This window comes from Aegilops tauschii, chromosome 7, assembly GCF_002575655.3.
Source record: "Aegilops tauschii subsp. strangulata cultivar AL8/78 chromosome 7, Aet v6.0, whole genome shotgun sequence".
NCBI lineage: Eukaryota > Viridiplantae > Streptophyta > Magnoliopsida > Poales > Poaceae > Aegilops > Aegilops tauschii.
Genome location: NC_053041.3, coordinates 608,273,831 through 608,301,117, shown reverse-complemented (window position 1 = coordinate 608,301,117; position 27,287 = coordinate 608,273,831). Strand labels below are relative to the sequence as shown.

At 43.4% G+C, this 27,287-nt stretch overlaps 1 protein-coding gene across 2 annotated transcripts; it reads right to left on the bottom strand.

Annotated features, from left to right (window-relative positions):
• Positions 1–22,739: 22,739 nt before the first annotated feature.
• On the bottom strand, positions 22,740–25,595 carry LOC120968326 (uncharacterized). Of its 2 annotated transcripts, none has more exons than XM_073505391.1 (3): positions 25,245–25,595; positions 25,080–25,130; positions 22,740–24,999 (listed from the first exon to the last, which is right to left on the bottom strand). In XM_073505391.1, exons 1-3 carry the CDS (start codon positions 25,314–25,316, stop codon positions 24,109–24,111), a joined length of 1,014 nt encoding a protein of 337 aa, XP_073361492.1. In that variant the 5' UTR covers positions 25,317–25,595; the 3' UTR covers positions 22,740–24,108. The 2 variants fall into 2 exon arrangements, with proteins under 2 accessions (XP_073361492.1, XP_040250938.1); XM_040395004.3 differs by having other exon boundaries at positions 25,080–25,156; positions 25,245–25,493.
• Positions 25,596–27,287: the final 1,692 nt, after the last annotated feature.

Below are 27,287 nucleotides of genomic sequence, written 5' to 3'. Positions count from 1 at the left end.
ATGAGTGTGTGGTTTTGTCGATTTTACTCCTTAAATTACAACTAAGAGAGCCTCCTTTTGATGCTCTATTAGTCATACTTCAGTGACTATATAGGATCCACAAGTAAATTATGTCTTTTTATGGAACTTTTAGCATACATTAACTACTTTTTTTGTGAATATGCATTCAGGCATATCATTTCATTGATAGGTGGAGTGAACATACAGGGTGCCGCTCGAGGGGATGTACACACATTGGCGTCCCCAAGAGCGTAATATGAGCATGTTGGAGATCGCTCAGCCTCGGTACATCAAGATTAGACTATAGGGATCACTAGTTCAGGCCCTTTGGCTCCGGCCTCGCCCAAACCGAGCCTCCTTCTTGATGGTGCGGACGAGTTCGTCGGTAGATGGCCGGATGTCGTCGAAGAGAGCGTCATTGTGAGGCCCATCTGCAATCTCGCCGGAGAAATGCTAAGGGAGGCAGATCACCAAGGGAAGAAGCTGCTAGCGTCGTTTAGTAGCAGCACTGGCAAGCGGCACGAGGATAGAATTTTGTGCCAGGTGATCCTTGAGAAGGTGCATTGGGCAAGTAGATGATCGAGGGTCTCATGCTCCTGGCAGCACAACATGCACTGGGTGTCGTGCGGTAGACCGTGGCGCGCTGTTCGTTCGGAAGTCCAGCAACGGCCAAGGGAGGCAAGCCATAGGAAGAACATGGCATTCATCGGTGCCGAGCACTTCCATATGGGACGCCAGTTTGGCGTGGTGGTGGAACCCAGGAAGAGCGCCTGTGCGGAACTGGCCGTGTAGATCCCGTTCGAGGTCCACTTTCAGGAGATCTTGTCGGGCATATCAGAAAGCTGGACCTGCTGGATTCGTACCCACAAACCAAAGTACTCAATGGTAGCAGTCGGGCCGAGGGATCCATGGATGTCCAAAATCCAAGACTGGCCGAAGATCCCATCGCAGACTAATTTTTTGTACCGCCGTCTGCGCAGAACATGGGAGAGGAGTGTCGGGTTGGTTTCAACAATAGATTTGCCCCGTAGACAATGGTCACACCAGAACCGGCATGTCTTTCCATACCCAATGGTTCAGGTCGTGAGCGCAAAATAATTGGCTGGTCTCCTCGTCCCTGGGTAGCTGTAGATGACGCCATGGGCGAGTGGGGTCCGTAGCTTGCAACCAGAGCCAATGCACCCGCAACGCGTTGCCCGTGCAGTGAAGATCACGAATGGCCAGGCCACCGAGCTCCAGAGGATCAACCCTAAAACGATTAAGGATCAACCTATTAACTTCTTTCCTATTCAGCCCTAAAACGTTTAAGGATCTACATAAACAACCTGAAAACTTACATACCATACCACCAGTTTACTCAATATTAGTTTTTCAATGGAGAGTAAGCAAGTGAATCAGATTTTTTAGAGAGCACATGAGTTAGTGATTAACAAGAAAAACCGGAAGGGTACTAAACAAGTAGCAGTTTGAAAATAGAAGACCAGCTCCATCCTTAATACAATCTACAGCGGAGAGATTTCCAACAACTTGGCAAAAATGAACAACTGGTGTGGGAATACATTTTTTAATTGGTCACCAGGCAAGTTTCCCCACAAAATGGCTGAGTTTTACAATAGGGGCATACAAGGAGATAGATAGGGGATCAAGCACTAGTGCAGAAAATCCTAGCTATGGCGTGCTAAAATTGCCCTTGTTGCCGTAGGGCTCCAACACCACCAGTATGGTGCCAGTGAAATATTTAACTGGTGGTGTTGGCACAAACGTCGGCGGTATTGTGAGTGCTGATGGCGTGCCACATGTCTAACACCAGCAATATGTTAGTGTTAGCTATGGTGTTATGTTTTTCCAATGCCAGCAATTAGATTTTTTTCGTTAATAACAAATTTATACCCAACAATTTAAACCTAGTATATATGCAACAATTTAAACTTACTTACATTTAGTTTCACAAAAGGTTAGTACTTCTAGTGATAACTCCACAAGCAGTACTATATACTAGCTAGTAGCAAAAGTGATCAACTTCAATCACAATATATCTCCTAACTACCTACACATGCTTACATCTCTCTCCGAAGAATTATTTTCATCTCGCGTATCTTGTTCCTATTGTTCCGCCCCTCCTTTTTGTATTGGACTGTCACCATCTTCAGTTGCATCCTCTTATCCTTCATAAGGTGTATGTCGTTCTTTAGCTCATCAATCTCGGCGACTAGTTTATCCTTCTGGTCATTGAGCTTCAGTATATTATCGTAGAAATCCGCATTCTTATCGATAATCTGATCCCTCTCATTCCGCAGGGAGTCATTCAACCCCCTGAGGGCCTTCACTGTACTCTCATGTGACACGACAAGCTCGTGGTTGAGCATGTCCATGTCACATGGCTGCGGCTCGACGGGTGCTGGAGACAGGTTTCGTACGTACCCCTGGCAAGTCAATTATTTGAAATCATCAATAATGAATGGCTAGATATATGCATGTGTTTGCAATGCTCATAGATGTTTTGTAATCTTACCTTGTTGGTGCTCGCTTCACCTTTGTCGACTTCGCCATACGCTGCGAAGCTGTTCGAGTTATTTCTCATATATAACAATTTTCTGTAAGAAATCATTGAACAACCTTTATTGGCATAGCATAATTGGCTGCAACTAAGTTAATTGGCTGCAACTAAGTTAATGGGCCGCAATTATGCACGTGTGTATCAACTAAAAATGCCAACAATGTGGCACTGATTTGGCAATGCACTAGAGCAAACACATTTCTAACAATGCCTTGAGCAAACACACTTCATCAATAACATAGATGATCACAACAACAATATTGTAGTGCCCAGAAGAGCACCACCACACATTTCTAAAATTATCTTGCGGTGCTAACAAACACATTGTAGTTTCTAATTCAATTTGTCCTACTCACTCTAATTCAATTTTGCCTACCCATTTTAATTCAATATGGATGAAGTGTAGTATCTACACAAGTCACATTGAACATTGGATGAAGCGTAATATCTACACAAGTCACATTGGCATAGCATAATTGTTTTGTCAACTACCTTTATTGGCATAGCATTATTTCTTCTATATAACAAAATTCTATGAGAAATCATTGAACAACCTTTATTGGCATAGCATAATTGGCTCCAATGTGGCACTAATTTGGCAATGCCCTAGAGCAAACACATTTCCAGAAATGCCGAGAGCAAACACATTTCTAAAAATTCCCAGAGCAAACACATTTCATCGACAACATATAGTGCCCAGAAGAACACCACCACACATTTCTAAAATTATCTTGCACTGCCAAACAAACACATTGTAGTTTCTAATTCAAATTGGCCTACTCCTTCTAATTCAATTTTGCCTATCCATTCTAATTCAAGATGGATTAAGTGTAGTATCTACACAAGTCACGTTGGACATTGGATGAAGTGTAGTATCTACACAAGTCACATTGGCATAGCATAATTGTTTTGTCAACTACCTTTATTGGCATAGCATTATTTCTCCTATATAACAAATTTCTACAAGAAATCATTGAACAACATTTATTGGTATAGAATAATTGGTTGCAATGTGGCACTGATTTGGCACCGACTTGGCAATGCACTAGAGCAAACACATTCCTAGAACTGCCCAAAGCAAAGACATTTCATCAGCAATTATCCACACCACCACACATTTCCAAAATTATCTTGCACTGCCAAAAAAACACATTGTAGTTTCTAATTCAATTTGGCCTACTCACTCTAATTCAATTTGGCCTACTCACTCTAATATAATTTTGCCTACCCATTCTAATTCAATTTGGCCTTGTCAAATCACTACCAAACTGAAACCCTAGCGACGGAAATCAAATCGGGAGGGGATGAACTCACCATGAATTCGTAGAAAGCAAAAGAAGATGGATGGGATGAACTCACTGAAGTTGTGGAGGGGATGCAGGTGGAGGGGGTTGAACCCTAGTAGTCGGTCATTTCCGCCGACGCCGTTGCTAAAACCCTAGCGATGGAAATCAAAACAAAATCAAATCAAATCAGACGACAATGAGCGGCAAGAGAGGGAGAGAGGGAGAGAGATTAGTAGTTACCTCACCATCGAAATCGAAGTGGCGGCGTTCGTGGTAAACTACTTATACATCATCTAGATCTCGAAAAGAAGATTACATTGAATAGATCTGCAAGAGCAATATGGAAAACATTATATTGAAGATCAAAGAGAGAGAAGAAACCATCTAGCTACTAGCTATGGACCTGTAGGTCCGTGGTAAACTACTTATACATCATCAGAACGGAAGCAAGGTTGATGTAGACGCCATCCGTGATCAATCCCCCCCCCCCCCCCCCTGACAGAGTACCAGAAAAGGCCTCTAGATGGGATCTCCAAAGAAAAGAAAAACTTATGGTGGCAGAAAAAGTATTTTTGGCAGCTCTCTGTTAGTTTCCCAATTTTACAGATTATAGAGGAGGAATTAGGACAGACGGAGCCATGAGGTGCCCACCAGGCATTAGAGTGCGACCACACACCCCCGGGCGCGTCCTACTGCCTTGCCGTCTCCTCGCTTCTCGTCTGGTCTCCACCCGAAGCTTCTAGGGTCTCTCTTGTCCAAAAAAAACCTTAAAAAGTTTTGTGGTATTTGGACTTCATTTGGTACTGATTTCCTGGAAAACCAAAAACAGAGAAAGAACAACAACTGACACTTGGCACTAGGTTAATAGGTTAGTCCCAAAAAATAATATATAATTACATATAAAACATCCAATATTGATACTATAATAGCATGAAACAATAAAAAATTATAGATACGTTGAAGACATATCAGCGAGCACCACAGAGAGGAGTTGGTTGGCTCACGCATGAGGTATAAAGTTTGATCAATTGCGTAATGTGATGTTATAATAAAGAAAGGCAGACATGCAATTTTTTTATTAAGACAAGGCATGTGGTTCTACCATTAGATTATTAGAAGAAAATATTCATTTACATTTTGCATAAAGGTTAGGATCCAAACCACTACGCGGACCAGTTGTCAGCAGAGTCTAGTCTCACACATGGTATTCGAGACTGCTCTATCAAATCATGCTATGGAAATCCGCATACCACATACCCTCCTTGCGTTTCATAGACCAAAGTTGTAGTGTCCCTTCACAGATCGAAGTTGTAGTGTCCCTAGAGCACGGGACTTCGGTTGTGTAACATTTTTTGCTCACAGGCTCTGATGTACACCACGTGCACTGTGGTACAACAGAGTAACTGTGCAAACTAGATACACCGCGACGATCTGGGTTGCCACAAGCTGATCTTCTCCTAATGCCTCCCAAATCTAACCTATTTTGTGATAGTGTGTCCTGGCACATGTGTAGTTTATATTGTCTCCGCACACAATCATAACAAGATAATAATTGAGGGGAATTGTTTTGTGGAGTAATAGAGTACTCATTTCATGGTGGCTAGCTCTCTTGAGGCACATTCCCCATATCTTTCTTTAGTCTGGCAGCAAGAACACATTATATAAACCATGATGGATAGGAGCTATTCTGGCTAGCTTGTTGCAATAAGCTGTGGTAGATGGGAGTTGTTTTGGCTAGTTGGCATCAATAGACCATGGTGGCTGAGAACTATATATATGCATGCACATCAAAGGTGGTTCAGAAGAAATAAAGGGGACAATAATTCATCGACAAGGAGGATAGTGTGTAGCATTGTAGATTCGTTATTGACTTGCCATACTTAATATTTGGGAAACACTTATAATTAACCTACGGATTACTCACACCTCATCGTCCGCCTCGTTCGGGTGACACTTGTCTCATGGCTCCCCACACACTTTTCTTCCTCAACCTTATCCTCCTGCTAGTGTCATGGATAAAATCTGGCAGTTAAGCTCAGGTGGAGACCCACGACGACTCATCCCCTGATGTGCCCTCTTCCCGAGCGCCCCTCCTGACCCAGCCAACATAGAGATCGTTCCATGGACCAACTCACGAGTGGAGTTGCAGTTGGAGACCCTGAGCGCCATGGATTTATGTCTTGCATGTGATTTCGAATCCATGCCAACCGAGAGCTTTGTTGCAGAGGCAGGTAGCACTACAACAATATCGTCTTTGACGCTAGTGCGAGGCCTAGTGATGGTCTTGGCCTTGCAAGACCATGTCCATATGTGAGCGCAACATGGTCCATGTTGTAATGGGTGACCTCAACATGATCCATGTTGCAATGGGTGACCAAAGGCCGGCACCATGCAAGTTGGAGGTAGCTGCAATATGATCCATGTTGTAATGGGTGACCACAACATGGTCCATGTTGTAGTGGGTGGCCAAAGACCCACAGGTTACATGCGCACGAGTGCAACACGGCTGATGTTGCAAAGTCCCAAGCGCAACATTATCCATGTTGCAAACGACTTGGGCTCACAGGACGGAAATCGGATGGCTGCCATGCATACCATCTAACGGCTACAAAGGCAGCCGATGTGATCTGATTATCACCTGGCCGAAGCGTAACGCCGTCCTTAATATTTTAAAGAAAACATGGAAAACCTTAGAATATAAATTATAAGACCCCAAATAGAAGAATGTGGTTGACATATATGGGACCAGGCTCAGTATTTTACTTGCCGTACTTCACGGATATTAAAATGAAAGATAAAATATACAAGGTGGACATACTCAGACTCTCCAATCTCGGTGCATAAGACGTACATCTGGTTATCGAGGTTTATTGTGGAACGCTTTGGTGTCCAACACCTCCATATCCTCGTTGGTTTCCAGGTAAAACAACTTGGAGGCCACGATATCATTTGAATGTTAGGCATGTTAGGCAGACTGAACACATCAGAAACTGTCAAAACTCAGACAGCAGGCAGATCCTACAGCACCCAAGGCATCTCGGATAACAAGCGGTGATACTTCCTCCATTCGAAATTACTTGTCGACGCAACAGAACGCGCCGCGGCAGGCGGCGGAGGAGGAGTGCCCGAGGGCCTTTTCTCTTCTCAAGCTCCAATAACATGTGGAAGAGAAACCCTTATAAGGAGGTCCAACTCCTCTCCAACTTCTAGGGTGGGACTAAACTTCCGACTACACTTTTTTTTTAGCAACAACTTCTCACTACACCTAGTACCAACTAAACCCATATGGACCCTTAGAGATTTTCAAAAATTGCTAGATGGGCCTAAAGCCCACCCCATATTTCAGCAAAAGTGAGGGACAGGATCCGGTTAGCACATGGACCTGCTGGTACATTTGTGAAAGAGTCCTTGCAGTACATCTAAATCAAGTGAATGGACCTTCCGAACCCAGTTCGTCCCCTTGCCATATCCTGTACCATCGCAGCAGGCTTGAGCTGGGGCTAGAAATTTGGTCCTCTCTCCCTCCCTCTCTCCGGCTTCCAGGGCTTTCGGCGTTGACACACCACTGCCTAGGATCCACATCACGTGGTCCACCAGCAGCTCACGGCGATTTCGTCTACATAGCGACCCGGCGCTGTAGCTCTGGTGATGAGATCGACGCTACAGCTGCTTACGAGTCAGCCATCATCTTTCTACAGCTCAAGGAACCGAGGTATGAGCACTGAATTTGATTTTCTGTTATCCATGTGCGGGTCATGTTTTAATCTTCCAATTCGTCAGTTCCCCCAATTTGTTTGAAACCATTGGCATTTGGGAAATTGAAAAGTGTGAGCATCAAATCGATGCGAGACATGCAGTTATAATGGTGAAATTCTTACCACTAATTATAGCAGATAGTGGAAAATTGATGATGAGATCTATGCGTTCTGATCCTACATTTGTATACAATTTCCATGTATGCTTGCTAATTTTATAGGAAGGTTTGTACGTGATATGAAGCAATTTGACATGTATGTGAGAAAAATGGAAACCTGAGAGCCTGCATACATGGCAAGAGTAGGTTTATTACCGATGTTCCTGTTATTTTCTTGGACATGAACTAGCAATTTTTCGTTGCAATGCTTCTCCTTTGCAGGTTATTTTCCGTTATACGCACTCGCTTCGTACGTGGTCTACGCTACAACAAGCGGAGTACCAACCGCTATTCAAGGTGGTGTGTACGCGGTTGGAGCAGGTGGCTACGGTGTTTTTTACCCAACATGGGTGGCAGCTTAATCTCCGGATCGGTCCACCATCCCTTGCGACATAGGCATAGTATAGGTCTATAGGACTCCACTATCGCTGATTTGTCATTTTTTTCCTTTCATTTTGTCAGACATTACGTGTTTGGTTGTGTGCATCTTAGTTATGCAGAGGCCGGTTGTTACTCATAATGCTTTGTATCCGCTTGATGCTACAGTTTGAGATAATAAAAATGCCATTTATCGAAAATGAACTAGCAATGTATTATATGTTCTTGTGAGTTGTGACCCACTTTAATTTTTTCATATCAAATGGAAAGGGCCTTTACAATGTGCAATTGAACTTTCATGGCACTAATTGTTAATGTTCCTCATTTGTCTTTCTGCAATGCACATTGTTGCTTTTCTCTGAGGTAAAAATCTGGATGTGTGCTGCTTTTGTACTCCATTGGGTCAACTATGGAGTAGTAGGTTGGTTCTCTACTTTTGAACCTGAATGTGATTTTTTTGTGATTATATTTGTAGGAAAACAGGTAATCATGGAGTCAATGGAAAGTGCTGCTCTAAGCATTGGGTCAACTATGGCATTAGGACTAGATTTTGTCGCTTGTTATATTTTTTTTCTCAAATAGTTAAGGCACGATCCGGTTGGTCGAAAATGTTGGAAATAGCTACAACAGGCCAAAAAGAATTAGTCTTCTATATGTTCAGTGCGTGAGCTTCAGTTCATGAACTAAACCATTATTATTGTGCATACATAGGGGTCAACATATGAGCCCGAGAGTGATGAGAACTTACAACATGTAATGATGTTTGTCTTATTTTCAGGCAAATTTGTAACTGGATGACGGTCTGCAGCATTGAAGTGATTAAAACTCTGACATTAATTACTCATGCCTGAATTTCAAGAAATCTCAAATGGACATTAAAATGGAATATGTAAAGTTTGAGCTGTATGAATATCTATATATTCTGCTTTTCAAGTAGCAGTCTTACTCTGCTGTAAATGAACAAGATATGTTAGACTGCATATGAAGGCATGTGTCCTCTTCATTTATACATCTATCTGACCGAGCTTCTGTTTTAAACCATGCATTGTACCTGAGAAAATCGAAGTTCTGCTCTTGTATCAGCTTATGTATCTGTTTCCTGATTACTCATTGTTGTCTTGGGAAAAAATGCAAAATTTTCATGTAATCTATTCTTCGGTAAGTTGGAAAGATCAATAGTTATAACTCTGTAAAACAAATTGACCAGGATATAACTCTGTACTATTAAGTATTAGAAAAACAGCTTTATAAGTAGTTGTGGTGCTGTTGTTTTGTAGCTGAACCGAAGATCTCTTGACACATTTTCTTTAGATGATTCCATGCCAGAACATCATTTCGTTCATATTGGAACAAAACAAGCATGCATATAAATTGTACAACAACTGCCCATCTGAGCGAAAAAAGTCGCATACTATTTCTGTAGCACGTTAAAGGTCTTGCTGAATACATGGTGCCACAAAAACCAGAGCCTGAGACAACCGGACATGATCTGGACTAGCACGAGAGGTAAAATTAGCAGTCTCATGAGCTGCCATATTGGCTTCTCGTTTTATAAAGATAATTGCAAAAGCTGAAAGCACTACTTAGCTTCTGAAGTTGCACAAGAACCTGAAGATTTGCAGCCCTGTTCGTCGTCTACGTCTTCAACCAGATTTACCAGCCCTAGGCAATCAGAGCATAATGTTGAATCTCCCAGCAAAGCAGAACACCATCTCGACAGGTAAAAGCAGCCTAACTGACCGCATTTGGCTTAGTATCATAGCGTTTTGATTTGTCAGCCAATAAGCAACCGTCACATCTTCAGGGGGGCACTAAGATTTGTCAAGCAGATCATCATACGCCCAAGTAGCTTTGACTTATTGACTGCGTGATTTAGTTGTGCGGAATCTAGAACACTACACTTAAAAGAGATTCTAATTTGGCAGAATTGGGCGAACCCCTCTCTCATCATATATCCACAAAGCTACAGCCCCGCGTCGGTACAGAAACGCAAATGACAGCGAGGGACATCATGATTTGGATCTTGGGCACTCGTGTTTAAACGCCAGAAGCCGGAGAGGGACAGGGAGAGATGGATTCACCCAATTGTTCAGCCGGCAACCTGGAGCAGTCGTACAGGACAGAGGAAAAGGGGATAGACGAACTGGGTTTGTGAGGTCGATTCGCTCGATTTACCTAGACTCGAAGGTTAGTTTTGCAAAACGTACCAGTAGCTCCCCTTGCACTTCATCTTGTCCCTCTCTTTTTAATCCAAGGGCTCATGTTCCACCGGAGCACCTGGTAGATGAGTCCGCTGATTAGCAAGGCAGTTCGGTAGCTAATGTTTTGTGCGTCCCCTGCAGACAGTAACTGAAAATTTTGCATCAAAACTGCACTCCCAGTAGCCTCTCTAAACTTGGGGACTATGGCTGTGTTAAACGTACATGACAAGGAGGGCTGCCGCACCCGTATCATCTTAGGTACTTGGTAGTTTGTTAGCTAGAGTTTATCTTCCTTTTGTAATCTTATCTTTACCTAGCTTCCTCTCCAAGATGTAATCTAAACTGTATGCGCTATCAGGGAGGTGCGCCCCTGCCTATAAACACGTACGGCGTCCCCTCGAGTTGAGGTACAACGCTTTCCGCCATCGCACATGGTAATCATAGCCCTTCTCTTCCACAACGTCTAAACCCTAGAACTCCAGTGCAACTATGTCGTCTTCCTCTTCCTCCGGCGCCTCCCAGGCTGGCCCCAACGGCCAAGTCACGGAGAGGCTCTCCCGCACCAACTATGTCCTCTGGCGCGCGCAGATCATGCCGCAGCTGAGGGGCGCGGGTGTCTTCGGCTATGTCGACGGCACGACACCGGAGCCGGCCAGGATCCTCCACACCAAGGACAAAGATGGGAAGGAATCAACTGAGCCGAATCCCCTCCACTCCATCTGGGTGCGAGAGGACCAGCAGGTGCTCGGGGTACCTGCTGAACAACCTCACCAAGGAGGTGCTCGTGTAGGTGACCGCAATCACCATGGCGCGCGAGCTCTGGATGGCGCTGTCAGGGATGTTCTCCTCGCAGTCGCTCAGTCGCGTCAACAACATCAGAACCTCTCTGGTGAACGCCCAGAAGGGCAACAAGACCGTCACTACCTACTTCGCCGAGATGCGCGGCTTCGCCGATGAGCTGGCCGCCGCCAGGAAACCCCTCCAGGATGATGAACTCATCTCCTACATCCTGCACGGCCTCGACATGGACTACCAGCCACTCGTCTCCGCCCTCGACGCCCGCATCACCCCGGTATCCCTCGATGAGCTTTTTTCAATGCTTAGCAACTTTGATCAGAGGGTGGCGCAGTACCAGGGATCGGGCGGCTTCAAGTCGTCAGCTAAAGCTGTGACGCGCGAGCGCGGCGGCTACGCACGTCACCGCGGTCCTCCTCGCTCCAAGGGCAAGCAGGGGAGCGGTGGCAGCAACGGCGGGTCCAACTCCCGCAACGGACGGCCCAACTCCACCAACAACAGGGGCCGCCGCGGTGGTTCTTCCAGGTCACGCCCAGACGCGGTGCGCTGCCAAATCTGCGGCAAACCGGGCCACACGGCGAGGGACTGCTGGTACCGGTTCGATGAGGATGAGGCCTCCTCTGAAGATGAAGAAAAGGTGGCTGCTGCTGCTGACGGCTCATATGGCGTCGATACCAATTGGTATCTCGACAGCGGCGCAACGAACCACCTCACCGGCGAACTAGAGAAGGTGACACTCAAGGAGAAATATCATGGCAAGGACCAGATCCACACCGCAATTGGTGCAGGTATGAGGATACGTCTCATTGGTCATTCAGTTTTTCGTACCCCACGTCGAAAATTTCATCTTAGGAAAATTTTGCATGTCCCTAGCACTGACAAGAGTCTTCTATCTGTCCATTGAATCACCCTTGAAAATCATGTTTATATTGAATTTCATCCCTTGTTCTTTTTGATCAAGGACCAGGTCACGAGGAAAACTCTCTATCGTGGTAGATGTGTTCGAGGCCTTTACCCGTTGATTCCGGAGCTTCTAAGATACAATAAACAAGCTTGTGGTGCTATCAAGCTTTCGGCCACACGATGGCACGACCGTTTAGGGCATGCTTCATTTTCCTTAGTTGATCGTTTACTTAAAAAGAATAAGCTCCCGTTTGTTGGTGAGCGCAATGTTGAAACCATTTGTGATTCTTGTCAGAAAGCAAAAAGTCGTCAACTTACTTACCCTGTTTCCACTAGTGTTTCTACTCAACTGTTGCAATTAATTTTTTCTGATGTATGGGGTCCTGCCCCAAGCTATGTTGGTAGACACACATACTACGTTAGCTTCATTGATGACTACAGCAAGTTTTCTTGGCTCTATCTTCTTAAAAAGAGGTCAGAAGTTTTCCAAGTCTTTAAAAACTTCCAAGCTCTTGTTGAACGGCAGTTTGACAGAAAGATTCTTGCTGTCCAATCCGACTGGGAGGGGAGTACGAAAAACTTAACTCCTTTTTCCAAACGTTAGGGATTTCCCATCATGTGTCATGCCCTCACGCTCACCAACAAAATGGGTCTGCGGAACGTAAGCATAGGCACATTGTTGAGGTTGGCCTTTCTCTCTTGGCCGGAGCTTCTATGCCCTTAAAATTTTGGGACGAAGCATTCCTCACTGCCGTACACATCATAAACATGCTTCCTAGTCGGGTTATCAACAATGAAACTCCCTTAGAAAGGCTTCTCCACACAAAACCAGATTATAAATCTCTTCGTGTTTTTGGATGCGCTTGTTGGCCGAATCTTCGCCCCTACAACAACCGCAAGCTTATGTTTCGCTCCAAACAGTGTGCGTTTCTTGGGTATAGTGCTCCGCATAAAGGTGTAAAATGCCTTGATATCTCTACTGGCCGCGTCTACATCTCTAGAGATGTTGTTTTTGACGAGACAAAATTCCCTTTTGCTGATCTTCACCCTAATGCCGGCGCCTTACTTCGCAAGGAGATACTTCTTCTACCACCTCACCTCTCCGGTCATGATCAAGGGGGACATGATAACCGTGATGATCATTTGTTGACTAATCCTCCTAACCATATGCATGAGCCTTGTGATGACACAGGAGACCATAGCGGTGAAAACAACGAAGAAAACGGTGCAAACAGCGAAGAAAATGGTGCAACAGTCTGCCCATATCATATGTGTCACGGCGAAGGGAGCAAATCCACCTCGGGATCCGCCGTGACAGCAGCGGCAGGTGGATTAGCCTCGGGATCCGGCGCATCAGCAGAGGCAGGAGGATCTGCCTCGGGATCTGGCGCGTCAGCAGCGACAGCGCGCGATGCTGCACCAGGCGCGCCATCGGCGCCCGTCTCCGCGTTGGCCACGCGGCCAGCTGTGGTTGGCAGCGGCGGCTCCACCAGCCCGCGCGAATCAGCAACTGCCACGCGTCAGGCTGCCGCTGGCCCGATTGGCTCGCGCTTCGGGAGCCAACCGGCTGTCTACAAGCGGCGCGATGCAGGGCGACCGACTGGCTCGGGACAAGACACAGCAGGTGCAGATCCCTGTCAGCCCGTGTCGGCTGGCCGGACGGGATCTTCTGCGCCGGATTCGTATTCACCACAGCAGCCAGCTGCCACAGAAGATCCGCCAGCAGCGGACCCCGCTGAAACTGCTGGAGCAGGCGGATCCGTCTCGGATCGGGCGTAGATTCTAGCTCCTGATTCAGCCATGGGATCCTCTGTGGCGCAAAACAATGCTGCTGCACAGCAGCGCCGTACACGACTACAATCAGGGGTAAATAAGCCAATTAATTACAAGCACATAACCAAATATGGTATGATCTGTTCTATAGGTGAACCAGGTGAGCCCACCACACTTGATGAGGCCCTTGGTGATGAGAAGTGGAGAAAGGCAATGCATGAGGAGTATGTGGCACTACAGAAAAATAAAATGTGGCATTTGGTTCCTCCAAAACAAGGTAAAAATCTTATTGACTGCAAGTGGGTCTTTAGGATCAAAAGGAAGTCCGATGGAACAGTTGATCGTTACAAGGCAAGGCTAGTTGCTAAAGGTTTTAAATAACGCTATGGCATAGACTATGAGGACACCTTTAGTCCAGTTGTAAAAGCTGCCACCATCCGTCTTGCCTTGTCTATTGCTGTTTCCAGGGGATGGAGTCTTCGACAATTAGACGTACAGAACGCGTTTCTTCATGGTGTTCTGGAAGAGGAGGTTTACATGAAAACAACCTTGTGGGTTTGAAAACAAACATGCACCCTCTTACGTATGCAAGCTTGATAAAGCATTGTATGGATTGAAACAGGCTCCTAGGGCATGGTATTCTCGTCTCAGTAAAAAGATGCAAATGCTTGGCTTTGTTCCTTTAAAGTCCGACACCTCACTGTTCATTTACAATAAGTCCAATACATCAATATTTGTTCTTATATATGTTGATGATATTATTGTCACAAGTTCATCTGATGAGGCAATAACAGGACTGTTGAAGGATTTAAGCGCTGAGTTTGCCCTAAAGGACCTTGGTGATTTGCACTGTTTCCTAGGGATTGAAGTAAAGAAGCACAAGGATGGACATCATCTCTCCCAGGAAAAATATGCAAATGATTTGGTAAGAAAAGCTGGCTGCAAGGTTGTAAACCTATGACTACTCCTTTGTCTAGTACAGAAAGATTGTCTTTCATAGAAGGAACACTTTTGAGTTCAGAACACAGCACAAGGTACAGAAGTCTTGTGGGTGCACTTCAATACTTGACACTCACACGATCTGATATTTCTTTTGCTGTCAACAAAGTATGTCAATTCCTTCATGCACCAACCACAGTTCATTTGACTGCTGCAAAACGTATATGTGAAAGATACTATGAGCATTGGTCTTAATTTTAGCAAGTCATCTACTCTTGTTAGTGCCTTCTCTTACTCAGATTGAGCAGGATGTTTGGATGATAGACGGTCCACTGGTGGCTTTGCAGTATTTCTTGGATCTAACCTGATTTCTTGATGTGCCAGAAAGCAAGCTACTGTTTCCAGGTCCAGTACAAAGGCAGAGTACAAGGCACTGGCCAATGCTACAGCAGAAATTATATGGGTTCAATCCATCCTTAAGTAGCTCGGTGTGAGAACTACTCAGGCTCCATGTTTGTGGTGTGATAACTTGTGTGCAACTTATCTCTCAGCAAATCCAGTTTTTCATGCAAGAACAAAACATATTGATGGAGAGAGAGTTGCCAATAAGCTTGTGTGCAACTTATCTCTCAACTTATCTCTCAGCAACTTATCTCTCAACTTATCTCTCAACTTATCTCTCAACTTATCTCTCAGCAACTTATCTCCAGATTTTCATTTTGTCAGAGAGAGAGTTGCCAATAAGCTCCTAGACATTCGGTTCATACATTCCAAGGACCAGATTGGAGATGGGTTTACAAAAGCCTTGCCTATACGAAGCTTTGAGAACTTCAGATATAATCTTAACTTGATGAAGTTGTGATTAAGGGAGGGTGTTAAACGTACGTGACAAGGAGGGCTGCCGCACCCATATCATCTTAGGTAGTTGGTAGTTTGTTAGCTAGAGTTTATCTTCCTTTTGTAATCTTATCTCTACCTAGCTTCCTCTCCAAGATGTAGTCTAAACTGTATGCGCTATCAGGGAGGTGCGCCCCTGCCTATAAACACGTACGGCATCCCCTCGAGTTGAGGTACTATACTTTCCGCCATCGCACAGGCTGCTCTTGGTTCAGGTTTCTCTTGTCCACACAGTTTCGGTGGAGGGTCGTGGCATCTTAGAGCTGTGGTGCAGAGTAGATGCATGCCATGAGTTCACAAAGTTACAAGCTTATATATTCCTAATGCCTCCCAAATCTAACACATTATTATCAGTGTGCGAGTTTAACAGCATAAAATTTGGCTCAATTGAATAAATGGCTTACATGCATCCTTCTTTAGTATACCTCTAGCTAGCAGATCATATAACAAATCACGGTGGACGGAAGCTATTCTAGCTAGTGGGAAACTATGAACCACCACCATGGATAGAGGCTGTATATATATGCACACCTTCCAGGTGGGAGCTGGAAAGAAATAAATATGATAATAGCTCATTAACAAGGTAGATGCCATTTATAAAGATGAGTATGACTGCAGGAAATCAAGGAAGATCAACAGTGAAGCACTGAAAGTCGATCAGTTATAGACAATCAAGGAACCAAAGAACACTCGGATGAACCTAGTTGATCTTGAACTTTTGCTATCGTCAACCTAGTCATATTTTGTATCCTAAATATGCAGTACCTGCCGAGCTTAAGTAATCATATGTAAAGCTTGAACCTTTATTATTACTGTACTGCTCCTATCATGTCAAAGTAAGTGAATTCACAGTATCTTCAGTCAATACGGTCCATAGCACTAGTAGAAAAAGGGGCTTTTATCCCGGTTAGTAAGGCCCTTTAGTCCCGGTTTTTGAACCGGGACTAAAGGGTCGTTACTAATGCCTCTCCCCTTTAGTCCCGGTTCTTACACGAACCGGGACTAAAGGCCGCGGCCACGTATGATTTTTTTTAATTTTTTTTTTTTAAAATTTATTTTCAAATTTCTGAATTATTTTAACCTCTAATCTCTAATCATCACCCATCATCACTGCTCAATTTATCCTTTAATCTCTAATCACCCCTCATCATTCCAAATCATCTAACTTCCCGAATGGTCACCCATCCTCCCACTCCCCCAGCCTGAGCAAGCTTAACTTCCGGGCTCTATTCTCCCTCGTTTCCAAGTCTGCACTTGTTGTTTTCCTGACAATAGTAAGATGTCAATCCTATTAACCCTCAGGAATTTTGCTTGAGCATGAAGTGACACATTTCACTGTTTGAGTTTGAAACTATTGTTTTAAAAAACAATACTTATTTAGTAACACTAATATTTCTTGAATAATTTGTTTGACCATTGTTTGACCATTGTTTGACCACAGTTTGACCAGATTTGACCAAAATTCAAAATAACTGAAATAATTATTTAGTAACACTAATATTCTAGAATAATTAGTTTGACCATTGTTTGACCACAGTTTGAAATTTTTTCGATTTTTTCCACTCTAGTTAAAAGCCCCGTAACTTTTTTCTGTTAGGTTTTTGAGGATTTTGAAAATGATTAACGGGGTTCCCCCCGTTAAATTCGGATGTAACTTTTCGAGTAGATGATTTTTCATATGAAAAACTTTTTCATCCGAGTTCGTATGCAAAAGTTATGCCCATTTTACAAATTTCAGAGAGATTTTGCAAATAAAGTCGAAATTCATATTTGTTAATTTTCCCAACAACTAGACCACATATCACATGGGAAACTTATTTTATTTTATTTTTTGACATTTTCATCATTTTCTTTTGTTTTTTTCTAAAACTGAAAAGGCGGTCGGGGAGGGGGGGGGTAGAGTTTGAAAATGGGACCTTTAGTACCGGTTCGTGCCATGAACCGGTACTAATGCCTCAAAGCCCATTAGTACCGGTTGGTGGCACCAACTGGGACTAAACGGTTGGTGCCACCAACCGGGACTAATGGGCATCGCACCCTTTAGTCCCGGTTCGTGGTACCAACCGGGACTAAAGGGCCCAGGTGAACCGGGACTAATGCCTTAGCCGCATGAATCGGGACGAATGCTCACATTAGTCCCGGTTCGTGACTGAACCGGGACTAATATGAATACTACCCTATGACCAAAGCCCTGTTTTCTACTAGTGTAGGCATGTGAGTGCCTGCAAATCAATCCATTATCATGCTCCAACATTGAATCCGTATTTCATTTCCAGTTAGTTACAGTTTCTTCTTTGCTCCTCGCCAAAAAAGAACAGTTTCTTCTTTGCGATGATAATTGTGTTTGCAGTTTTGATATTTCAGTTTGATGCTTGCCTTTTATTTCCTTCATACTCCGATATATAAAAATTCCAAATCGTTCAGAAGTCATTAATTTTTAGCTAAATTTTCTATGCTTTCCCCACAAGAATGCTGGGAAGATAATCACACAAAAGGAAAAGATACTGCCAGGATCATTGTATCTTGAATATTTCCATGAACTCATGTTTTCAATTTAGAGAAGCGGTTGGCGTTCACCGAGAGAAAGACTTTTCCTAACTATCCCCATTGCCTTTGGTCTTGTCTGAAACCAGAAATATTAAGGTAAGTCAAGCATTCACACTAGTAGAAAACAGGGCTTTGGTCACAGGGCAATATTAACATTAGTCCCGATTCAGTCACGAACCGGGACTAATGTGAGCATTGGTCCCGGTTCGTGCGGCTAAGGCATTAGTCCCGGTTCACCTGAGCCCTTTAGTCCCGGTTTGAGACACGAACCCGGACTAAAGGGTGCCATGCCCTTTAGTCCCGGTTCGTGTGTCAAACCGGGACTAAAGGGCTCATTTTCAAACTCTACCCCCCCCCCCCCCCCGATCGCCTTTTCGGTTTTGTAAAAAGCAAAAGAAAATGATAAAACTTCAAAAATTAAAATCCTTCCAGATGTAGTTATGTTACTACATGTACTAGTTAGGAAAATTTAAAAACTTAAATTTGGACATGTTTTGCAAAAAGTGTAGGTAAAATGTGAAACAGCTATAACTTTTGCATACGATGTCAGAAAAAAAGTATAATATATCAAAATGTTCAGCACGAAAATCCGCATTCACTTTTGACAACCTACGGCCTGTTTGCAAATTTTTAGAATCCTCAAATTCTAAAAGGAAAAAAAGTTATGCTCAAATTTCTGTTTTTTTTTTAATTTTTGTTAAATCTGGTCAAACTATGGTCAAACTACTTATTCAAGAAGTATTAGTGTTACTAAATAATTATTCAAGAATATTAGTGTTACTAAATAATTATTTCAGTTTTTTTGAATTTTGGTCAAATCTGGTCAAACTGTGGTCAAACAATGGTCAAACTAATTATTCAAGAAATATTAGTGTTACTAAATAATTATTACAGTTTTTCTGAATTTTGGTCAAATCTGGTCAAACTGTGGTCAAACTACTTATTCAAGAAATATTAGTGTTACTAAATAATTATTGTTTTTTAGAACAATAGTTTCAAACTCAAACAGTGAAATGTGTGACTTCATGCTCAAGCTAAATTCCTGAGGGTTCATAGGATTGACATCTTACTATTGTCAGGAAAACAACAAGTGCAGACTTGGAAACGAGGGAGAATAGAACCCGGAAGTTAAGCGTGCTCAGGGTTAAATTGAGCAGTGATGAGGGATGATTAGAGATTAGAGGTTAAAATAATTTGAAAATTTGAAAATCAAAAAAAAATTCAAAAAAAAATTTGAAAAAAAAATCATAAAATTTCCTTTAGTCCCGGTTGGTGTTACCAACCGAGACTAAATGTGGAGCTCCAGGCTGCGGCCACGTGGACGGCCTTTAGTCCCGGATGCGGGACTAAATGCCCTTTTTCTACTAGTGTCATTGAAAATAATAGTGAGAAACGCACCAGTTTATGTCCGTTTCATTCACTTTCACTGATGATCTACATGCTAAGCTACATGAAGTTTGCCAGGCTGTAAGCACACAATAGTGCAGACCCAGATATAATCTGAACGGTATGCAGGTTGTTCAGATGCACCAGAAACTGTAAACACTCAGAAGGCAGAGCATGGTTGCACATCACTGAAACTGTGGACACATCCCTGCAGCACCCAAGGCATCTCAGATAACAAACTGTGATCCTTCATAGTGGTTGGTAAATCTGGAATGGCTCGGGGAATAATCATCACTAGTTTCCATTCATATTCAGGTCTCAGGCATACATGCACTCTGTTCATACGACATCTTTTCTTTTTTTGAGTTGTTCATATATAGGGCAACTTTGATCAGTTGCATAATTGGATTTTTGTAAAAATCGAGCATGAGAACTATTTGAAACTGCTCACTTGGCTCGCGCTACGAAAAGCAGAGATCATCTTGTAAAATATATAACTGCTAAGATATACAGATAACAAAATTGTAGTGCGTGCTTATTTTACGATCACAGATTGGCTATTCTATTTGCTGGAAGCTAATATTCAACAAAACCAAAACTTTCTGGAAATTAACTTATATAGAGATTACCTGCAAAAAAATCTTATATAGAGATTAGCAAGGCAATTAGCTAGTTATCTTAGTAGCTAATAGCTAATATATGTGCTTCCCCTGACATTATAGTAAAACAAAAGTTGGCACCAAACCAGCCATGTCGTAGCGTGTGTAGACATGAGGAACAGTACAGTAATGGTGCAAAGTAGATGTACGGCAGGATTGAGATCCAGTGACCTGTGCACAGTACATAGCTACAATACCCGGTGCTACAGGTACCCTGCACAGTTTGATCTAACGGCACTACGGCAGGATCTCATGCAGTTTCAAGCTTATCTATTCCCGGTGGGTCCTAAATCTAACATATTTGTGGTATTGTGCAACTTAACAACATAAAATCAGGCAAAGTGTCTTGACTCTTGAGTACTATTTTCACGGTAGCTGACTCACTTAATATAAAAGCCACACATATACTCCATCCGTTCCTAAATATTTGTCTTTCTAAAGATTTCAACAAGTGACTACATACGGAGCAAAATGAGTGAATCTACACTCTAAAATATGTCTATATACATCCGTATGTGGTAGTCCATTTGAAATCTCTAAAAAGACAAATATTTAGGAACGGAGGAAGTATCTTTCTTCAGCCTACCTATGGCTAGTTGACCATATAAAACACGATGGATGTGAGCTACTCCCTCCATTCCCTTATACAAGGCCACTATAAAAAATACATTTTGCATCTATACAAGTCCACTAACAGTAATCGAGCAACATTTAATGATGTTTTCTCATAGTAGCAACTTATTTAAACTTTCATGCATGTAGTCATAATGACATTGTGCTACTTCCTTCTCATTTCTCCCTTGCATGCATGCGGGCATATTAATAATCCCGGTTAACGAGAAGAAAAGTTGACTTATAAAGCAGTCATTAAATTTTGCCTTGGTACCTATATTTTGAGTTTGTGACCTTGTATAAGGGAATGGAGGGAGTATTTTTTTTTTTAAGCATGGGAGCTATTCTGACTAGTTGATAACTACAAACCACTGAGCTTGTGAGCTATATATAGATGGGATGTTCGAAGAAATGAAGACCATAGTAACTCATTGACAAGGTAAATATCATGTACCACTGAAGATCTATCATTTTTAATCCAGGGGGACGTTAGAGATATATTTGAGTTACATGTATTTGGTAGTCTAGGATTTGTAATCCATCTCCTATCTTATCTTCAGGAGAAACTTCTTGCCCTCCAAGTCTTGTACTCAATATATACTCACCCTTGAAGCTTTAATAATACATCTATCATATTCCGCCAATCCCTCTCTAGTCCCTTCTAACAGATGCAAATGAATCAAAATAAAGGTACTTGCTCTGACATGTGCTGTATGGATATACTACTAGACAAGCCAGCACCAGTAAGAGCGGAAATTTACTTTGGCTCATAGGTGTATATGCACCCATTGTCTAATTAGACATAATAGTTGCACTGAATAAGCAACTGAACGAAAAAGAATGTGCGCTGCGGTTGCATTGGAAAATTAAAACCTGCTGGAAATAGTTGAGTGCTTGTCACCAACTTTTGCCCAGGACATGGATATGAATGGGACTAGTGACGATATTTCCCGAGACGTTCCAGATTTCCTGATTACTATGAAGGATCGCCCTTCTTTGTTTAGATAACTTGAGTGGTGCAGGATGTATCCATAGTTTCAGTGATCTGCAACTGTGCTCTGCTTTCTGAATGTTGGCAGTTTCTGGTGCGTTCGATTGCTTTTGTTCTTTCTTTTTTTGCAAATCGTATGACCTTGTTAAAGTTAATATAACGTGGAAGTTATGGCCCCAAATATCCGACGCAGACATTCGCGTTCTGCTTAAGAGAAGGTGGAATGTTTTTCTCCAGTGAAGTAAAAAAGAACCACAATTTCATATGACAGTAAGTTGCCAAGTCTGAACAACAGACATATTATTCAGATGACATCCTGCTCTGGACTATGGTGTGTTTACATACTGACAAATGCAGCTTGGCATATAGATCATCAGCAGAACTGAATGATGGGGACATGAACTGGTGCGCTTGCTACTACTATTTTCCATGCATGCTAGGCTTACCTTATGGTGGGTGCATTAATATTTCCGATTTCAGGCACAACAGAAGGCAGTGGAGATCATTGGGAACAAGAGTTCCTCAGTGGAACGCTGAGCGCTTCTCTGAAGTAAAACCAAACATGTAAGAGGCTCCATGGCAACTCTCCGCAGAATGATTCCACGGAAATATTCAAGATACAATGATCTTGGACGTATTTTATTATCTTTTCCTGTTGTGTGATTATCTTGGCAGCATTGTTGCGAGAAAAGAATAGAAATTCAGCAATCAAGACTGAAGATTATTACTTACAAAGGCATCAGCTAATAAGAAATGTCTTTAGAATGGTTTGGAGTTTGTGTATATCTGAGCATGAGGCAAATATAAATCAAGCACGGAATTGAAGTATGAAAACTGTACACAATTATCCACGCAAAGAAGATGTGACTATAAATAACTGGGAAGGAAATGAGGATTCAATGTTGGAGAATGGTAATGGATTGCACATTAATGGATCGATTTACAGGCACTCACAGGGCTATTAACCATATTGCCTGAAGAAACTGTGAAATTCACTTGCTTGGATATGATAGAAGTACAACACATATTAATAAGGGTTCAAGTTTGCATAGGATAACTTAAGCTCGGGAGCTACTGCAAATTTGGTACAAATATAACTAAACTAGCGGATAACAAAAGTTCAAGTTTAGCTAGGTTCTTCTGAGTGTCCATTCCTTCCTTGATTGATCCACTTTCAACGCTTCACTATTGATCTTCCTCATCCGGGCCAGTTTGTATGCAGTCTGATGTTGGAAACACAGGAAGGCCACACTCCAACTTTTTGTCCGGGATCCAAGTTGTTGTCGCAGAGCCAAATTTCCTGTAGTCATATGAAGAGTCGGATACAACAGATTTGCTGCTCCAGGTATCTCCTAGATAGGACAAGGTGTAGTATGGGGACACGTATGTAGCAGCGCTAACTCCAATATGAGAGCAGACGGCAATGACATGAGAGCAGGGCATGCGAAGAAGATGCGGCTTGTTGCATGAACACGCGGCACTTTTTCTGATTCTGCATCCTCGAGACATTTTCATGCCAGTGGCATATTCTGAATCCAGGTGAACACTTACACGCTTCTGCCCTGACTTAACCACAAATTTTCCGACATCTTTCGCAGCATTTTTGTCCTTGGTGGTCATGCGGATAACTTGATGAGTCTGGGCCTTTTGCATTTTGGAATTAATGTCATCCTGGACTCTTTTAGGGAAGTTCATTACTGGATTCTCTATTGCTTCTTTTGCTGCATCGCTTGTGCTTTTGAAGTACTCTTCCATACGGTTGAGTGTCACCTTCACTATCGCGCTGATCGGAAGGCACTGCACTCCCTTCAACACGTGGTTCATCATGGGTTTCCTGCCACAAGTTCTGCCTCATCATGCTTGACCGACTCCTGCTGCATTTCCTGACTAGCACCACCATTTTTCTCCCTCATATGTTTCAGTGTCAAGTCATCTAGCTCCTCCCAGGTGTCAGCAAACTTGCTTTTTTGCTTGTGCTCACAAAGTCTCTTGAACATAGCCAGCAGCTTCTTGTCGCCAAAATGTGCCAAGAAGTTTTCAGCAAGGTGTAGCATACACCACCGGCTTTGTAGATCTGTCCATGGGTGTAGTTCTTGATGGCCATTCTGAATATCTTCTACAGCATTGACCAACTCCATTTTGTAGTCATGTATAATGCAGACGCCGGATCGCTCCTTCACAACCGCTCGCTTGAGATTCCTAAGAAACCACAGCCAGCATTCCTTGGTCTCCCCCTCAGTGACAGCAAATGCAACTGGAACAAGGAAATCATTAGCATCTAGTGCTACAGCAGTGAGCAGCATTCCTTGATATTTCCCAGAGTGGTGTGCCCTTAACACAAAGCACAGGGCGACAGCAACGGAAGGCATGTATGCAAGGCGCAAACGCCCAAAAGATACGATGGAGAACTCTGAAATCCTCACAGCCAACAACCTCTGTATCCTTGATGTCAACAAAACCACCAGGGTTGCATGCTATATCCTGAAGCAACCCTGGGACAGAGTCGTATGAATGAAAAAAGGTCCCAAATGCAGTCTCCAACACCTTCAGTTTTGCTCTCCACGCCTCAGCAAGCCTGATCTGCTTGTCGTAGTTGTCAGCAAGATATACTACGATTTCCTGAGGGGTCATTGTCCAGTCTTCAACAAGGTGGAAGTGATGATCAGGGTCATCAATTAACAGACATTTCGTCTCCGGCAGAACAACCGTCGATGGTGGTGTGTAATCCTCATGGACTGCTTTGAGCAGAACATCGTAGTGCTTGAGTTCAGAGCAGTCGACGAACAGCTTGAACTTCTGCTGCACATTCTTCCTCTTCATTTTATTAACAAAGGAACTCCAATCTCTGTCTGTGGTGAAAAACCGGATATCCCAGTCCAGGATTTGGTCCAGAAAGTGAGGGTCTGAGTAAGTGTCAGGGGTGTATTCTTTGAAGAACCCTGTGATGCTGAGATCTTGTGTTTCCGGGTGGAGCCGGAACAATTTCAAGATCCAGAGGTGCAGATCCACCAATGTCATAGGCCGCGGCTGCGGCAGCTCGACCACTACGTGTCCGAATCCACTGAAATTATGTCCTCTGTAGAAAGATAAGCGATCATTTAGACTTAGCGTGCGTTGTTCTCTATGGCCATAGTACACGCGGATGACATTTGTGCTGTTATCCTACAAAATATGGATGAAACAAAATAAATAAATTATCAAGATTCAGGGAGAGGGTGTGATGGGTGCGGCACAGTACGAACCGGCTGGTTGCGACGCCTCCGAGAGGCACCCGGGGCCTTCCGCTTTGTCCCCTGCTGGTGGCACTGACACGGGCACCCTGCGAGCTCCAAAGACAAGCGAACTTCAACAAGGGGAGACGGCGAATCCAAAGCATGGTAGGTGCTACGGAGGAGAAGAGGACGTACCGGTACGGGATTGGGCGGGCGGTCGAGACGCGTCGGGGCCAAGCGGCGAGATGATCCATCGCGTATCCCCATCTTCCGATTCGTCCGAGTTTACCGCCGCCGAGCGGCGGGATGAGCTTTTCCGCTTCCCCATGGACGGATTCGTCGGGGCCTCGGAGGCAAAGCTCTGCCCGGGACTGTGCCACTCTGGTGTGCGCGTTGGTGGGAAAGGGGAACGTCTTCCCTCCATTTCCATCACGTTTTCCCTCCATTTTCTTCTAGCAGTTGGGCTGAAATGGTTTCTAGTGACCCGCTGGGCCTACGTTTCTATGCTAACGTAAGTATACATTTGCTTTAAGAATGGCGTGTCCTACAAAGAAATGCCGTCTATGGGAAATTTAATTATTATACACAAGAGCTTTTTTCCCAGAGAATCTCGAACATACCCATCCCATTCATTTTTCATAATCTTATCCAAAGCCTGGCACGGCGCCGCCCGTTTCGGCCTTTTTTTTTATAAAAGGGTCATGCCTTGCCGGCTCAAAGGCCTGGCCATGAGAATCGGCCTGGCACGCCTATTATTAAGGGGGTGTTTGGTTCAGAAGTCCTAGGACTTTTTCTAGTCCCAGGGACTAATCAAAAAAGACTCTCTAGTAGAGTCTTTTTCTAGTCCCTATAGAAAAAGTCCCTCCCGTTTGGTTCCTAGGGACTTTTTAGGAACTTTTTCTAGTCTTTGGGACTAAAAAGTCCCTGAACCAAACACCCCCTAAGGGTGGTTCGGCGGCATTTCCTCTTCGGCGCCTTCTGCTCCTGATACTTTGACTTTTGCAATCGGCCGCACCCAATCCCGGGCCCCTCCCCTCCGCGCTGGGCCCACTCATTTTCCCATTGTTCTTTTTTCTACTCCCGTCCGAAGAAGTCGCGCGTGCAGGTGAATCAAACTCGCGCCCTTCTCTTTCTGTCTAAACTGCACTAACCACCAAGGACAACTTACTTGTTGCGTCTGCTTATATCCTTTTTCCTCTTTTCTTCTTTAATTTTTTCCTTTATCTTTATCTTTTTATTTTTATCATTATTAATTTTTATTTTTACAAAATGCATGAACTTTTTCAAATGCGATGAACCTTGTTTTCAAAATAAATGAACTTTTTTTCCAAATCGATGAACCTTTTTAAAATCAATGAACAATTTTTTTTCAAAATTGATGAAGTTATTAAAAAATTCCAAAAAGTTTCCTAATCAACGAAGTATTTTCAAAATTAAGGAACTTTTTTCAAATTCATAAACTTTTTTGTAGTTTGTGAAAAAAACTTTAAAACTCATGAACATTTTTGAAATCACAAATATTTTTTGTGTTTTTCCGATTTAATAATAATAATAATATTTTTCAAAATTGAATCAGTGACCGGTCAATTGCTCGGTTGTTTACCGACGAACCAAATGCACCCTGGTGATGGACTGCATCACGAGTGGTGAAATGGGTTGGCCCATTGCTGCGCCTAGTGGGCGCCTGAACTCCTAGTTGACGCATCAGGCATGTGCCGGCTAGGAGCTCCCCGTTTCGGCACGGCATGGCTGAGGGGAGATTGGTTTTGCTTTTCGGCCTTGTGGGTCGTTTTCATCATTCCCAAACTTTTGTTTTTTAAATAAAAAACAAAGGAAAAATACATGAAAACCAGAAGAAATTAAGGAATAAATACCGAAAAGGTTAAGTGTCATATGGACAAAAGAGCTTTATTTGTGTTTGCCCTTTGGAGAAAAACCATGGTAAGGAGAAAAGTATAAAGCTTGCTCAAAATTACAAAAGGATAAACAAAAATTATGAAAGAAAAGGAAAATTACGGAGATTACAACCTTGGTAAGGAAAAGAAAAGGGCACCTGGAAGGGACGGGGGCGCTGGGGCCGGGCAAGAACATGGGGAGGGGCAGTGGAGCCGCCGTCCATGCACACGCCACCCTAGCTACGGCACACCAACCAACTCGGTTGTTAGCAGCAGTCACCAACCGTCGTAACCGAGTACGTGTCGTATTGGATCGACACATGGTGCCGCTCCATTTCGCCGG